General features: G+C 48.4%; 1 protein-coding gene across 1 annotated transcript in view; it reads left to right on the top strand.

The window, feature by feature from the left end:
* LOC147711436 (hexokinase-1-like) overlaps positions 1–16,131 on the top strand; it is a 2,269,016-nt gene that overhangs the window by 2,008,554 nt on the left and 244,331 nt on the right. Inside the window, exon 16 of the mRNA XM_086919487.1 lies at positions 10,678–10,833. Within this exon, the coding sequence (XP_086775613.1) occupies positions 10,678–10,833 (156 nt within the window). The remainder of the gene's footprint in view (positions 1–10,677; positions 10,834–16,131) is intronic.

Genomic DNA, 16,131 nt, shown 5'->3' on the forward strand with positions numbered 1-16,131 from the left:
TCAACATTACGGAGCATTTCACTTCAGGACTGGCTAATCTTTTCAAACAGGGCGGGGGTGCCATCATCGAGAGTCAGGCAAAACAGGGTTTTCTCGGGGGTCAACAGCTACTCATGGTCATCATGTTTATATCCGGGACAGCAACTGGGGTCTATCAAAAATGGGGCGGGGATGCTTCGGGCGCTTGCGCTTGGGTGCAAAAGGGGGTGGGGCAATCTGGGCATTGGGGGTCAATCTAGACGTTGGCGTTCGTCTCTGAAGAACAGACATAAGGTGCCATGGACATACAGTTCCCCTATAAATGGCCAGATTTGGGGGACTTTAGTCGTCTTACCTGTCCTTTCCTTTTTAGCCAATTCAAGTTCATTCATTTTGCAGAAAGGAGAGGCAGTAATATGGCGAGATACAATCATTTTAGTTTCGGTCAATTTCGTTGAACACCTTCGCGTTCAATATGTACCAAATCAGACTGGTGCCGGTGGGGCACAATTTTACCAAAAAGAGGGAGAGAAAATAGGGAGACTCTCATAGAGAGTGAGAGTCGTCCGCAATCTAAACGAGCCATTCGGTACACGCATGACATGTAGAGAGAGAGGGAGAGAGAGAGAGAGATAAGGGGGTGGAGAGAGGGAGAGAGAGAAAGAGAGCGAGAGAGAGAGAGAGACGTGTACGAAAATAGGTCATTTAGTGCGCTCACAACAAAGAACAGCAAAGGTCAGGTAACACGCAAATACAGACAGAGGGAAGACATAAATCCGTACATTACACACACACAAACTCAGACAGGGAAGACAGCACATGTACTACACATATATAAGACATTCACGACAAAACAGAAAACAACAGGTGGCCAACAAACTCCATATTATATCCTACGTATCTTTACTATCCTATTTATCTATGTGCTTAGCTCTTTCTACCCTTCCCTCCTTTTCTTTCTCGCCCATTATCTCTGTGAGTGTTCTCAATTGCCAATACTTACACCTTGGTTGGTCGGTCAGAAATTAACCTGGTCGTGCTAGTTACCCATGGTTGGATCTTAAACCATTTTCAGTTCCTTCCTTTGGTGGGAAGTTCTCCAGGCTGAGGCAACGGCAAGTATTGATCGGGAGAGCAGTCGGACAGCTTGGCTATATCTATAAGAGTGTGAAAAAGGGGGCAGTGCATTTTGAACATCAGCAACATTTCTAACTTCCCAGACGGGTGGTGCCGTGGTAACCCTTACCCGTATATTTTTCTTTGTCCTTTCCCTACCTAGTCAAACGTTCAGTTACATTATTTAACACGTCATTTCTAGTCAACTTTTCGTCATTCAGTACCTGTCCAGTTTTTATGTCAGTCCATCCTCCCAGTTGCTATGTTCTAAGGAGGAACAGTCATGTTTAAGTCTACGTCTTTTTTTAAAACTTATCGTTATGAGGACTATGCACATATTCCCTCCTTCCCGTTTCGTCGGTGGTTCAACCATCGCTCTCCCATACTTCAGTCGACGTTCTGACGTGACCTGCAGAAGGGAGGAGAAAGAAGGGGTGGGGGGCAGCATTCAAAGTACATCAGCATGCAGTAGTCCGAAAATGTTTTTACCTACCACATACTCGACCCATCTCCATGTACTGCATTTCTTTACCATCTCGGCGTTTAAGCCCAGAGGGACCAGTAATGTCAGATAGATAATCATTGACGATCTGCGTATCTACATGAGTTACTTGGTCGCAACCCTCTTCGTCAGGTGCAAGGGTGACGGTCAGGTGGCATTTCGGTGGTGTCGTTTTAAGGGTGTCTAAAACACTTTTCTGGCTGCCTGTGACACATAATGTAGCTGCTAAATATCTGATCCTTTTTAACCTTCAGTTTTCATCATACTTATTCTTCGCTCATAGTAGAAAAACATCCAAAGCTCATTAATGCAACCGCTACAACCATGCTTTCTTTTAAAAAAAACCTTTAATAAAAAGTGTTGAGGTACAAATACAGGCCTACAACTCAGTGGGCCGGCTACGAAGCAGATTGAAACTGTACATAAGAAGAACGAAGCTGGTGGCAGTTCATTGCATAAAGTGTAGCAGTGCAATAAAATCGTATTAAACTTCCCTACAGAGCAAGCATGATGCATGTCAGTAATTCATCTTTAATAAATTCATAAATTCATTATCCAATGTTCATTCATTACCTAAATTACACCAATTCATTTTCCAAATCATAATCAGTACCCACCCTAAGTCAGTTCATTGTCCAAGCACATACTCAACATCCTTCATATCTACTTTCATTATCCAAAAACTGCATATATATCTCGGGACAAAAAGCTGCGCAATCAGGGTGCAACAAAGTTTATTCAAAACGTCTCATTTTGTGTCGGCGCCATTTTGGGTGGGGTCAGGCGAGTTCCAGCACAGTCAGAATGTCTCCAATGACTCGTGGTTGGACCAGAACCTTCCGTTGGAAGTTCAAAAAGTTTTGAATCATGTGGTTAACAGTTCTAACAATATGGACCATTAGTCAAAGAGTGGGGAGGGCGGCAACAATTTTCCTACCGGGTCATTCTGGTGTTCCACCGGAACTGAACAAGTCTATGCCGTGGCTGTATTTTAGCCATTTCCAATCCGAGGCTGGCGCCGGCAGGAGTTGCACCGATGTCGTGGTTCCCAGTGAAGGGGGCGGGGCGCCCATGCGGAGGGATCGGGGTGCCCCCCGGCTATTATAGAATCTTCAAGGTTGAGGAGAGAAGGCATGGGGCGTGTGCCCGTCCTGGGCAGAAGACCGCTTTTTGATGTTGACCCTCTTTAAGTAAGAGCATTGGGGTGTCGCTGGAAGCCTCCACCTGGAGGGAGGTGGGGGAGGCTCGTTCGCGTCACCTCCCCCTTCCAGCGACCCCGCGCCGTTCCTCGGCTCCGTCGCTTCGACATTGGCCGCGCTGGCTATTGAAGATGGGGGGGGGGTGGTCGGCGGCTGAGGCAAGACAGCCCCCCCCCTTCCTCTTGACATGTGGCGGGACTACCTGCAATCGTCCAGGCGTCGACATGTGGCGGGACTACCTGTAACTATGCAGGCGATGGCATGTGGCGGGACTACCTGGAACTGTCAGGCGTTGGGTGTAGTTGCGGCCATTATTGCACAAAGAAGTGCCGCCATCCTTGCCTTGGCTTCGCCCATCAACGAAAGCCGGATCGGGCGAGAGAGAGGGGTGGTCGGTGGCCGAGGCAAGACAGCCCCCTCTCTCCCCGCGGCCTGCAGGGCGGCAGAAGAGAAGAGATGGAGAGGTCCTTGTCATTCTTTGGACCGCCTGCCCAACATCATCTCCTACTGACCGTGGCCAGGCGGGCCCCTCGTGCCTCGAGGCCTCGCCTTCCGGATGGGCGTAACCGCGGACCTGTTGCATTTCAGGAGCTTCCGGAATGGGGGTAGGTACCTATTGAGTTGTTTCTATTTCATGTGACCGTTATTTGGGCGTGGCGGGCAATGAGGCAGACATGTTGGGAGCAGGAATAGACAGTAGAGCCTAGCTACCTCGTGGCTATCTTTGCTGCCAAACTTTTCGCCATTTTATATTTCTTATTACGAACTATTTCTAATGTTTCTTATTTTTAGTGAAGTCAAAAGCTCATCAGGGGGTTACTGACTTAGCCTGATTTCTTTTTATTTTTCTTTCTCTTCCTTAGCGTGTTTCGAGCTAAAGTTTTCTGTTAGTAGGGAACGGTGATCACTTCATATTTTTATGTGTCCTTTTCACTAGGGGGTACTTCTGGACGGACCAGACGAGTTCCCTCCAATAAATGGTCCGGGGTGGAACGAGATTATCGATTAAAAAGGGGAACATATATTCCTTCATTAGGGTATCATCCTGGACAGACCGAGCGATGTACTTCCACTTACTAGGGTAGCCTCCTGGACGGACCAGATGGTCTACTTCCACTAAATGGCCCATGAGCGGGGAGCATATGTCCTCCATAAGGGTAGTCTCCTGGGCGGACCATGCGAGCTACCCCCCAAATAACCAAACAGTGGGGAGTGGGTAGGACTGACGAATTCACAAAGGGGCATAACCTACCCTTTACTACTTGCAAAGACTAGATAGAATATTTCTACTCCACGTTGTTTGCAGGCAGAAAATATCTCAAACAAAACAATTCCTGGAACAACAATGTCCAGGCAACCAACCAATCAGTGGGGAGAAAAACAGGCATGACGGATTACAACGGGGACAAACGTCTGCATTACCTGCCCTTCGCTATCCAGAAAGGAAGACAGAATATTTCTACTCGTCTCAGTTTGTAGACAGGGAAGATCTCAAAGAGCAACAATCGATTATTAATCGATTTCAAACAATCCAGTGGGGAGAAAAGTAGGCATGACGGATTACAACGGGGACAAAAGTCTGCATTACCTACCCTTCTCTATCTGCAAAGAGGGACGACGTTCCTATTCGCCGCTGTTTGCAAACAGAGAATGTCTCGTTCTCAAAATAGAACCAATATGTCAAGTAGCATTCAAAGCTAAATGAACCAATACCAACAATATCAGTATACAAATACCGATTTCAATACAAACAATCAATCAATCAGGTGGATAGAACCACCCTACCAATCAGGCGTAAAAACACCCTACTTAATCTTACCCGGACCGGACCATACGGACAGTTCTTCGACTTCCTCCTCCAGCGCCCGATCGTTCTCTTACTCCATGTAGCATTCCTGTGGGATTCCAGTCAGGACAATAGGTCACTCAAGAGAGGTCCGTTCAGAATTGGTGAAGTTCTTTCGATCGGCAGCCGGGCGAGGGCCCTCTCAAGGCAGGCATACCCCGATCATTTAGATGTTCACTTCTTCGTCTGGATCTCTCTTACCGAACCTTATGTCACTGATGGGCCCCGCGTTGGGACGCCAATTGTGGAACATGAGCCCATAATTCTATTGATGCCCAGGCCGCTGGCGCAAACCGCCTCTTAGTTCCCATGTTGAATAATTACCAAATAAAGAGACGGGCGCTGGAAGCAGGAATCAAGAACAGAGTTTAATTCTCATGAGGAGAGCCAGTCATTTCGGACACGAAACACAGTGTCTTTCGGGAGGTGCTCTAACAAGTGAGCTGAGACTCTTTCTTTTATACCTTACAAAACACTTGATAGTACAATCAGGACAGTGTGACGCAAAGGAAAAGACATCCCTATAATCCTCGTGTCAATCCTACCCCACATATGTTCACAATAGGGACCCTTGACCTGCTGATAAGAGGGGAGGGCAATCACGCAGCTGAGTGTTCCGTCAACTGTTTAGGATGTGTGCGCCTGACCATAGCCCAGGGGGTGGGGTGGCTAGGATCAATAGTGGGTCCTTTGAAGAGGAGTGACTTCATACAATAAGGGCAGTAAATGGTATCTCCTGGCTTAGGCGATGGCCTCGGACATGTGTGGTCAGCCGGACTCGGGGGAAGGGGTCATCAAAGGAGTGGTATTCATGCTGCGTGGGCAATCGAGCGCGGAGGGAAGGCTTGTCAACAGAGGGGCATTCATGGAAGGAAAGGAGGTGTTGGTCAGGCGCGGCCGTGGCTCTCAAGGACAGGGTCTTGCAGAAGAAGAAGGTTTTGCGGCTTGCCCATGTGAGGAGAAGGGAGGGGGAGCCAGGGTGGACACGGGGACAGAGTCACATAGAGAGAGAGAGATCTTATGACCAGTACAAGAGAGAGCGGGGGCAGTCAGGTGCAGCTGGGGAGGGCTACGTCAGCTAAGGCGAAGGATGCCTCTTCAAGAGGGAATGGGGGGGTTTTGTGCGGGTCAAGCAGGAGAGTTGCCTTTCGCAGCAGGGTCGCACAGGGGGAGAGGGTTTCATGGCCTATGCATGAGAGAGAGAGAGGGTTTAGGATACGCGCAGGAGGGAAGCCGGGGATTCCAATGGGTAAAGGGCCATGGTGCCTAGAATGGCGGTACATATGCATAGGGGTATGGGCTCTCACTGGCAGAGTGATACGGTCAATAGTTTACGGTATTCATGGTGCTCACAGGGAGAGGAGTGGGAGAAGAAGGGGAATGAATGCTGTCTATGTACATCAATTTCTTCAACTTTCACACTCAGACATGAGTCCCTTGCTCACTGCACCATCAGGATTCAAGCAAGCCGGGCCGAAGACGGCTGTAATGCCAGAAACCGGTCCCCGGAAGCTTGTTTCCTTTCCAGTAAAAGAATTGGCTTGGTAGTTTGGTCTGCCCTGTTCCCATGATGCACTGGGCCAGGGACAGACTAATTTGCATGTAGCCAGGTTCTGAGCTGGGATGGTGCAGTGAGTTAAAAAACGGTGATGGATCAAGCCCTGATCTGTTGACTGGGTAGGAGTGTTCTGCTTAATTCAGATACTCTGTCCATCACCACCCCCTTTTCTGAATCGTTTTGTCCACCATAAGCGTGGAAGGGTATGCTCAGACATGAGTCCCTTGCTCACTGCACCATCAGGATTCAAGCAAGCCGGGCCGAAGACGGCTGTAATGCCAGAAACCGGTCCCCGGAAGCTTGTTTCCATTCCAGTAAAAGAATTGGCTTGGTAGTTTGGTCTGCCCTGTTCCCATGATGCACTGGGCCAGGGACAGACTAATTTGCATGTAGCCAGGTTCTGAGCTGGGATGGTGCAGTGAGCTAAAAAACGGTGATGGATCAAGCCCTGATCTGTTGACTGGGTAGGAGTGTTCTGCTTAATTCAGATACTCTGTCCATCACCACCCCCTTTTCTGAATCATTTTGTCCACCATAAGCGTGGAAGGGTATGCTCAGACATGAGTCCCTTGCTCACTGCACCATCAGGATTCAAGCAAGCCGGGCCGAAGACGGGTGTAATGCCAGAAACCGGTCCCCGGAAGCTTGTTTCCTTTCCAGTAAAAGAATTGGCTTGGTAGTTTGGTCTGCCCTGTTCCCATGATGCACTGGGCCAGGGACAGACTAATTTGCATGTAGCCAGGTTCTGAGCTGGGATGGTGCAGTGAGCTAAAAAACGGTGATGGATCAAGCCCTGATCTGTTGACTGGGTAGGCGTGTTCTGCTTAATTCAGATACTCTGTCCATCACCACCCCCTTTTCTGAATCGTTTTGTCCACCATAAGCGTGGAAGGGTAAGCTCAGACATGAGTCCCTTGCTCACTGCACCATCAGGATTCAAGCAAGCCGGGCCGAAGACGGCTGTAATGCCAGAAACCGGTCCCCGGAAGCTTGTTTCCTTTCCAGTAAAAGAATTGGCTTGGTAGTTTAGTCTGCCCTGTTCCCATGATGCACTGGGCCAGGGACAGATTAATTTGCATGTTGCCAGGTTCTGAGCTGGGATGGTGCAGTGAGCTAAAAAACGGTGATGGATCAAGCCCTGATCTGTTGACTGGGTAGGAGTGTTCTGCTTAATTCAGATACTCTGTCCATCACCACCCCCTTTTCTGAATCCACCTCCTGTGCGGCGTCTGATGTTGCTACCCTGCACTGTGAAAGGAAAGAAGGTGTCATGTAAACAGAGTGCTCCTGAACTGGTTTGGAATGGCCAAAGGCCCCTCTGCCCTCAGAGGAAAAAGGATTTTGGTGTATAAATATTGGGACCCTGACCCCAAGAAATTAGATCACTTTTGGACAAACAAGAAGAAACCTTTACTGAGGAGAGGAACCTGAAGAAACTGAGGAGAGACTATCCCTAAGCTGTAGTACTGCTCGGGGGATTGGCCTGCAGCGGTTGCCTGACTGCCAGAGGAAGGAAAAAGGAACTTTGTGTACTTTATTTCAACTTGTAAGGATCTCCAAGGGCTTGGAACAGAGCTTGCCTCCTGCTGAAGTCTCAGGGACAACAGACTTCAACGCCCAGCTCCCCAAGAGTTCTTAGGAAGTGCCTGCTGCCTTTTTGGGCCTTCTGGGGGACTGTGTGTCGCAAGGAGCTGGAGACGCGACTCAAGAGGAAAAAGCGTGTTGCCGTCGCAGCCGCTGCGTCGCGTTTCTGAACAAGGATGTCGCCGCTGTAGCTGACGCATTGCACCTCATCAAGAGAAGTGTCTCGCACCGAAGAAGAAGCGTGTCGCTATTGCAGCAGCTGCCGTCGCATTTCTGGACAAGGATGTCGCCGCTGTAGCTAACGCATTGCACCGCATCAAGAAAAGCGCCTTGCAAATTACCATTTTTAAGTACAGTATTGTGGATTTTTGTTGTTTGTGGTCTTGTGTTAAGTCTATATAAAGAAGACTTATTCTTGATATAAAACCTGTGTGGTGTCCATTTGTAGTGTTGTCACTTGATTACTGTATGTGGTCACAAATGCTTTACACACTGCCTCTGAGATAAGCCTGTCTGCTCGTTCCTAGCTACCAAGGGGGTGAGCAGGGGTTATTTTAGGAGTGTACCCCTTTTACCCTGACTAGAGGCAAGGGTCCCTATTTGTCACAAGTACCTACCTGTGCCAACTAGAGACCCCCAAATCTAACAGGCAGTTAAAACAAAAGGAAGCCACCTCCTCACGCCTTTGTAAAGCTGCTCTTCCAATTTCCGGGTGCAACCTCCCAGATCATTTCATCTTCTGCTTACTACGCATCTCCATCCACCACCCACTGTCACCTTTCTACTAATATTTATACCGCATTTTATGTCACCACTATAGCATTTTCATTATATGTGGTTAATGTCGCATTTGTTCTATACCCGACAACAAAGTTTCCAGCTACAAAAAAAAATTGTAATTAAATTAAGAGAGGAGGACATTTTGTTCACTAGGTGTTCACACTTCAGTACAGGCTATGGGAGACCACCGTCCCAGCTCCTGCTTTGTTAGCAGCGGTGACACGAGGGGTCGCATGCCATTACTCCTAGAGCTGGTATGTGCACTTGTTCCCTCCAACTCCTCCAGAGCAGACATTTTTACCCTGCTCCGTTAGGGACAGGCATCTCTCTGTGCCCTCGTCACCTGTTTTGGGAGCTGGTATACCTCCCGATTTCATTCCAGATTAGGCATTCTTCTCTGCCCCTCCTCCTAGCCTCATGTGTACCCCCTCCATTCGCACAGAGCAGACACCCCTGCAAGCCTTTCTCCAGAGAAGATTCCCCTGCAAGCTTCCTTCCACTGCAGCCAGTCCTCTGACACCTCAGGCAGACTAATTGCGCTCTCACCTACCTGTGTGGGTTAACCCTTCAACGACTGTCTTCTGGTTTTCAAGAGCCTACTGACCGGGAATTTTATTTTAAGGAGCAGTCCAGCGTATTTAATTTGCAGAAAATCAAACAGTAAACCCTTTTGTCATTTAATATTCTCGTCAGTGAGTTTCTGTAATGGATATTACAGACTGATACATTTTTCCATGTATTATTATTCTGCAAAGATCATTTGAAACAAAATCTTTTTTTCAACACCCTAAGCCACAGATCTGGAGCTTAACTCCTACTTATTTGTTTTTTTTCATCATCAGGAGGCAAAATTATCCACACGGAGGGTTTTGACGTTTACAGGAAGTGTGGCGCCTTAACTGGTAGCAGTGTGTGTTAGGTAAAAAACAACAATATTGAAGACGGTGCAGCAAGGTCAGAGGAGACCCCGAAACCTCTGCAGAGAGTGCCCAGGGCCCACTCAGTAATTATGTCAAGAATCCTGTGCACACGTTAAGCGAGGTGTATACATTTATCATGCTTAATCAAAAGAACACAATAGGTAGTAAATGAAACAATGTGGACACGATAGAAAGTCTTTTTGTTCTTCAAAGGATTGTATTTGACCGTCATTTGTTGAAAGGTAACTTCAAAAGCAAATGACCAGCCGACACGTGTTTCGTCAACCGGGCAAGGAGCCCGTGACTCTTCAGGGTTGTAAGCACAAATGGATTAACGGTCTGTATAGCCGGTGATTTTTCTGACCCGGCGTCTGGGGTCTGGGTTGAAAGACGGGTCATGTCTTCCTAAGGGGCTGGCGACCAGCCCCTTAGGAAGACAGGACCCGTCTCTCCACTGCCATATCCCAGCCATTAGCTGGTTTGAGACGGATGTACCCGCCCGTCTCTGAGTCCACAGTGACTCACTATCGCTGATTCTTTCAACCCAGACCCCAGACGCCGGGTCGGAAATATCACCAGCACTTCGCAATTTACCATTCCCCGTATTTGCACTCCATAACACACTATCCCACTCCATATAATCCCGGTGCACTCAATACCACAAAATTGCTATCCACATAATTCCACTGCACACCGTGCCACATAATTTCACTCCACAAATCCACTCCACACCATACTATTCAACACCACACTATTCCACTACTAACAATTCCAATCCAACCCACATAATTCCTCTACACACCCCATACATACACTCATAATACATAAGTAAAAGATAAAATTTACAACAACAAATATCTCGAACTCAAGCAATTGCAAGACCATTTTGCATTGCAAATGCGTGTTTCAATAAATGCATACAGTTCAGCCTGAATTGCTAGGCCATGTCCCCTTTGAACAGGCACAAAAGCAACCACAGATTGATTTCAGCATCCATGGGCCTCATCAGTGAAGTGAGGGTCACAGTTGCTCTATTGCTCCGATTGTTTGGAAATCGTTCTAACTTAACTAGTAAATATAAATAATTTTTATTACACAGTATGATGATGTCCAATACAGTTTTTTAAATCTTTTGTAATGTAGCTGAAGTTTTTGTGGCTGGTAGTTAACTATTTCTACATTTCTGATTTCAGGTATGAGAAAATGATCAGTGGAATGTACTTGGGAGAAATCGTCCGCAACATTTTAATTGACTTTACGAAAAGGGGTTTTCTTTTCAGAGGTCAAATCTCGGAAGCGTTGAAAACAAGGAGCATTTTTGAAACCAAATTTCTTTCACAGATTGAAAGGTAAACCGTTTTGTAAATATATTTCGAAACAAGAAGTTGTTATGAAAAGAGTGATCATCAGACTTCCTTCTTTTAAACAAAAATAATGCAGTGCCTACCGATGAAGTTCTATATTAACATTAGAGCCATACTAATAGAATTAAAGCTTTTTGTGCAGAAATCTGCAGCTTTTTGATATATGATTTTTAAAATGTCTTTTCCTTCATTTAAATGGCCAACTATCACATTATAAGGTTCTAAGTATGAGTGGGTAGTAATTTCCAGTGGGGCTGATAACTCTACGCCCCTTTGAAAATTACATGTTGGCTCAGAGATTTTTACCCCAACACCTTGTATGCTGGAAACAGCGGAAGCGGCAGGGTGAAAAATAAATGTCTGAAAATGGGATAATCCATACAGGAATTGTCACAGTCAAACACATTCCTGCATGTTATTCTTCACATAATTATTTGCCTCTTACTCTACAAACAATGCCAATTGAAGACATGTTTGTTATTCTATAATAGTGTGTACTTTTATAATTCAAAAGCCAAAGCTCATCTATCTAAACTAAATAGAAGACAAGTATTCTGATGGCACCATTGGCGTTGTCTGCACCAGAAGTGATGCTCACAGCACCTATATAGGCGCCACCTAGGCGCTCTGAGTTCAGTTACTTTGTTCATTTCTTTCTGCGCTAGCCAGCGTTGATCCAGAGAATAGCTACTTCTCAGTCAGTGTTTGACTGGATATTTTCTACGATTTGTCAACTTCTTTTGATGTTTTTCCTCCTGATTTGTTAGTTATGTAATCTAGGAAGACACGATTCAAGCCATGCAAGCGCCTGACACAGGCCGATGTCGGTGACAGACCCAAACCTTGTCTACCTGTTGTGTTTAGTGCGCAACCACAACATGAAATTGTGCTCCGATTGCCGCACCATGAATCCAATGGCTTTTAGGGAGATGTCCCCGTAGTTCATGGCGGCTCAGCAAGCGACTCCCTGAAAATCGAGATCTTGGTTGAGAAGGTCCTAGGAGCGTTTGCGGAGCCTGTAGTCCTCTTCGTCCCACTCCATTTCCTCGGGAAGTTAGAGGCACAAGAGGAAGAGGAAGAAGTTGAAGAGGTCTTTCTGACGAGGCAGCATTGCCTCCATGTTAAAGCCTGCGCCTGAGCCGAATCTGCGCTTCCCGGCTTTCTGGGAGTCAGAGCGACCCCCCGCCCAACTTAAAGAGTTTTAGGAGACCATGCGCCTCATAGTTGGGTGGCCTGACCCCTCCGAAGTGTAGGAAGGTACCTCCTGACTATGGTTGCCCCCAATTTTTTTCCCTGTGTTTTAGCTGGTTTTTTACATAGTCGACCTGGGACCCTGCCAATCAGGACCCCAGGCCTACTGCTCTCTCTGTAAAATGGATTCCATGTACCTTAGGTACATTTCCAATTGGTACTGGGCCACCTTATCAGACCCTGTAACTCAGGGCATAGGTGTACCCAGGGCCTACCAGGGGCTGAAGCATGTATTATGCCACCCCTGGATGGCCATCTAAATCTGACACAACTGGCTGCACGACAGCTGGGGCAAGGTGGTGTAATCACCCTTTGCTGTAGATATAGTATACCTATATCTAACCCTAGAATGGACACACAGATTCCTATCAGTCACTCCTATGGCAGGCCTTGACAATCCTGAAGGCAGAGTGCTTGGAATCGTGTGAAATGGTGCTCTGGCATGAACTGAGCCCGTTTGCAGCTTGCGGAACCAAGTCCTAATAGCTGTTCCAGGATAACGCATACCATATACTCTTAAGTGCATTATAATCCTCGCGGTTAAATGCTATCTTTGGTATTGCTTTATCAAAACATGTCGAGTAAGGTGTCATACGAATTGGAATACTAACCCCTCGCCAATTCTGGCGACGGGGTTAGCATTCCACCCTTCTAGAGGGACACGACATGTATGTAACTGTGAACCCCAGTTAAAGTTAACTGAAGCCTCAGCTCCACAAAATGGATGCTGCCACCACAGACACGAGTCTGACCTCCTGCTGCTGGGAGTCCTTCCAGCGAGGAGAGCTTGGACAAAGGGTTTCCTGTCAGGGGCGGTGCTAGCACCATCCCAGACAGGGTTTTGTGTATCCTGGGTAGTCAGGGCTTTTCAGGAAGGTGACTGCTGAGTGGCACCCCGGTGCTCACTACGCATCTGCAGGCTAGAACCAGTTCCAGGGGCACACCAGCCCCTGGCCTGGGGAAAGTCCGGCATGGGAGAGGGGTGTAACCACCCCCCTTCCTGGTCCCACCCCTAGGGCAGGACCTAGTCGCGTACCCACCCCTTTCTTTAGGATAAAGGCAGGAGCGGGGACCCTTCCAAATTAGATCATCTTTGGAATCAAGACACGACTTTCTTCGAAAGGACTTCAAGATTTCTTCTTCAAGATTCTCCCTTGTGGCTAAGGAGTAGTCACCCTGCATCCGCAGGTACCATCTCAAGAAACACTGCGGTCTGCTGCAAGTCCTTCCTCCGGAATCCGACTGCCCAGCTCGACGAGAACCGGCTTCCCTGGCACCTCTGACCTCTACCCACCTCTACAGCCAAGCTGAGAACCGTGGGTGCGACGAGACCTCGAGGGACCGGCCATCTTCAAGACTGCACGACTTCTTTACAGCACGACCGACGAGGGATCCTCTGGTGAGTGCTTTGGGGTCCGAGAAGCCCCGACCCTGAGCAGCCCCAGCACCGAAGTGCAGCCTCCCAGCATCTCCACGATCTGCGTGGGGCCCTTCTGCTTTTTGCTGCTCACCGCGTTGTTTGGCTACTAGCCCGCTGGCTTGTGGCCTTCTGAACGACGCCCGACGACATCACCACCGCTGGTCTGGTTGCTCCAGACTGGCCCTTGCTCCCTTCCAAGAGAGGAGCACCCCGGACCCTCCTGGTCCACTCCAGACGCCATTTTAGGTCCACCGCGTGGGCTTGAATTAGCCAAGGCTTTGTTGCCCAATCCTGGGTCCAGCGACGCCGACAGCTTCATCCATCGTGGGGCAGCTCGCTCCTCCATCCTGGTTGCCGACAACGCACCCTGGTCCGTGAGATCTGCAGAGCACAGCGTCGCCCACTCACCTAGTCGAGGTGACTACCATCCGGTGCCCTCCTGGTGCCACCTGACTACTGGCTAGTAGTCACGAACTTGGTCCCCTCTGCTTTCAGGTGTCATCCATCTTCAAGATCCAGGCTTGGATCACTTCGAACTCTCTTCACTGGTCGCCTGCCAGCATCTTTCTTCCAGGCTCCTGGTTCGACTACGAGGATTCCCGACCTCTTTTGAGACATATGCAGCTGCAGCCCCTGGGCTAGGTAACTTCGGCATTTCGGTGCCCCAGCATAGCCTCACTATCCAAGGGTCAGGATCCACTTTCGTTTTCCTCCTACCAGGTCGGGTTCGCCCGAGAACACTAACTTTGTCTTTACTAGCTACCATAGACTTTGTCCCGCATCCCGCGTGAGAGTGCACACTCTGCACCCGAGTCCCCTAGGCCTCCTAGAAGTAATCTAAAGATTCTATAGTCAAGTCCTAGCAATTCCAAAGCCTATTAGTACTGTACTTACCTGCTAGTAATTTCGCATTCCACTTTTAGAGTATATGGTTTTCCGTGCCCCTCGGGCATTTGTATATACTGTGCTAACTTAAGTATTTTCGTAAGAGTTTTGTTTTGTGCTTAGTACCCTGTCCTCATAAAGAGTACAGGGCTGTTGTGATTCTAATAAATACACTGTTTATTTTCATAACACTTGTGTGGTGTCCTTTCACTTGGTGTTCAAGGGGTATATGTGTGGTATAACAGCTGGCTTAACACGCCCTCTCGAGTCTTTAGCCTTAGACTGCTCGTAACCACGCTACTAGGATAGCTGGTCTATAAGGTTGACTTACAACCAATCATCAATAAGGGTTGTTGGACTGATACATAGTGTTCACTAGAATAGTGAGCACTGCATATCAGGCCACCTTCTCACACAAAGCACCTTCGGGCCAGAGGTGGCTTCATCTGGTTCCAAGCCCCTTGGATCCATTCATGGATCCAAACCTGCACCGGTCGTACCACCTCGACCTTACTCGCCGCCGGTCCCAATACAGGCGCCGCCGGCAGCACTTTCCCCATCCTGATCCTCGGCTCCAACACGGAGCTGGAGAGGCGTGGCCCAACACCGGCAGGATTTGTGATTCCTAGATTGGAGGTTGAGCCTTATTCCTTTGGGTTAGGACTCGAAGAGGGAAGGGCGGCATCTCTGGACCCTGTAGAATACCAGCCATATGAAGAAAACCCTAATATGGACTTTTGTGAGGAACTGGGTGAAGCCAGTGGACTGGATATTTCTCCATATACTGGTTGTTGGACCCGGTCCTTTTGGCAGGTTCACCCCGAGACTTTTTGCTTTTTCCTAGCCTGTTTCTGTGACCTAGTGTTGGTGATTTTAGGCCTCTGCGCACTTTTTCACTGTGGTACAGTGTAAAGTGCGTGAGCTCTCTGTGTGTGTAGTGAGAGTGACCTGCCCTCCCATAGGAATGCATGGGGAATATGTGTGACCATGGTAGTTCCTGATGTGTGGGGAGTGCAGGGTCGAGTTTGGTATGTGCGGACGTGTGAGATTGAATGCTGTGTAATGATGTATGCGGCATGATTGTGTCTAGTGTAGAAGTGCCACTTTTAGAAGTTGGCATATTTGGGTAATTTGTGTCTGGCGTGTGATTGGCTGGAGCCTGGCTCCAGGAGTGAGCCTGGGCCTGCTTGTGGATTGACTGTCTGGTTTGAGGGTCCTGAATGGGGCTGGGTTTTCCCCACACAATGCTGGCTCCACCCCCTGGGGTGCGTCTGATGTCCCTAGCCTAGCCAGTGAAAGGAATTCCCTATAACCAGTTCTAGCTGGTTCTCACACTGCCTGCACCCTGCTAGACAAAGGATTTCTCTGTATAAAAAGGGGCCGTGTCCCCTTACGAAATGTTCTTGTTTCTGACTTGAATCCTGCCAGGGGCGTGCTACTGCTTGGGCTCAGGGGAAGGCTTGCCTCCCTGGGCCCTGCCCAGCCCCTGAATACCTGATGGCCCTGGATGCTGGATGGACTTTGCTTTAGGGACCCCTCTGCTTTGCCGGGGGGCTGAAGGACTTCCTTTTGACCCTCCTGCCCTCTGCTCCTAGGAGGGCCTTGTTGCTGGGTTCCTGGTTTTTGAAGGGGGGGCCATTCCTGAGGAGCCTTGTGCTGTCTGTGCCCCTCAGCCCTTAGAAGCGCTGTAATTTGTGCTTTAGCGCTGAAGAGCGCTTTATTCTTGT

This window comes from Lissotriton vulgaris, chromosome 5 (genome assembly GCF_964263255.1).
Source record: "Lissotriton vulgaris chromosome 5, aLisVul1.2, whole genome shotgun sequence".
NCBI lineage: Eukaryota > Metazoa > Chordata > Amphibia > Caudata > Salamandridae > Lissotriton > Lissotriton vulgaris.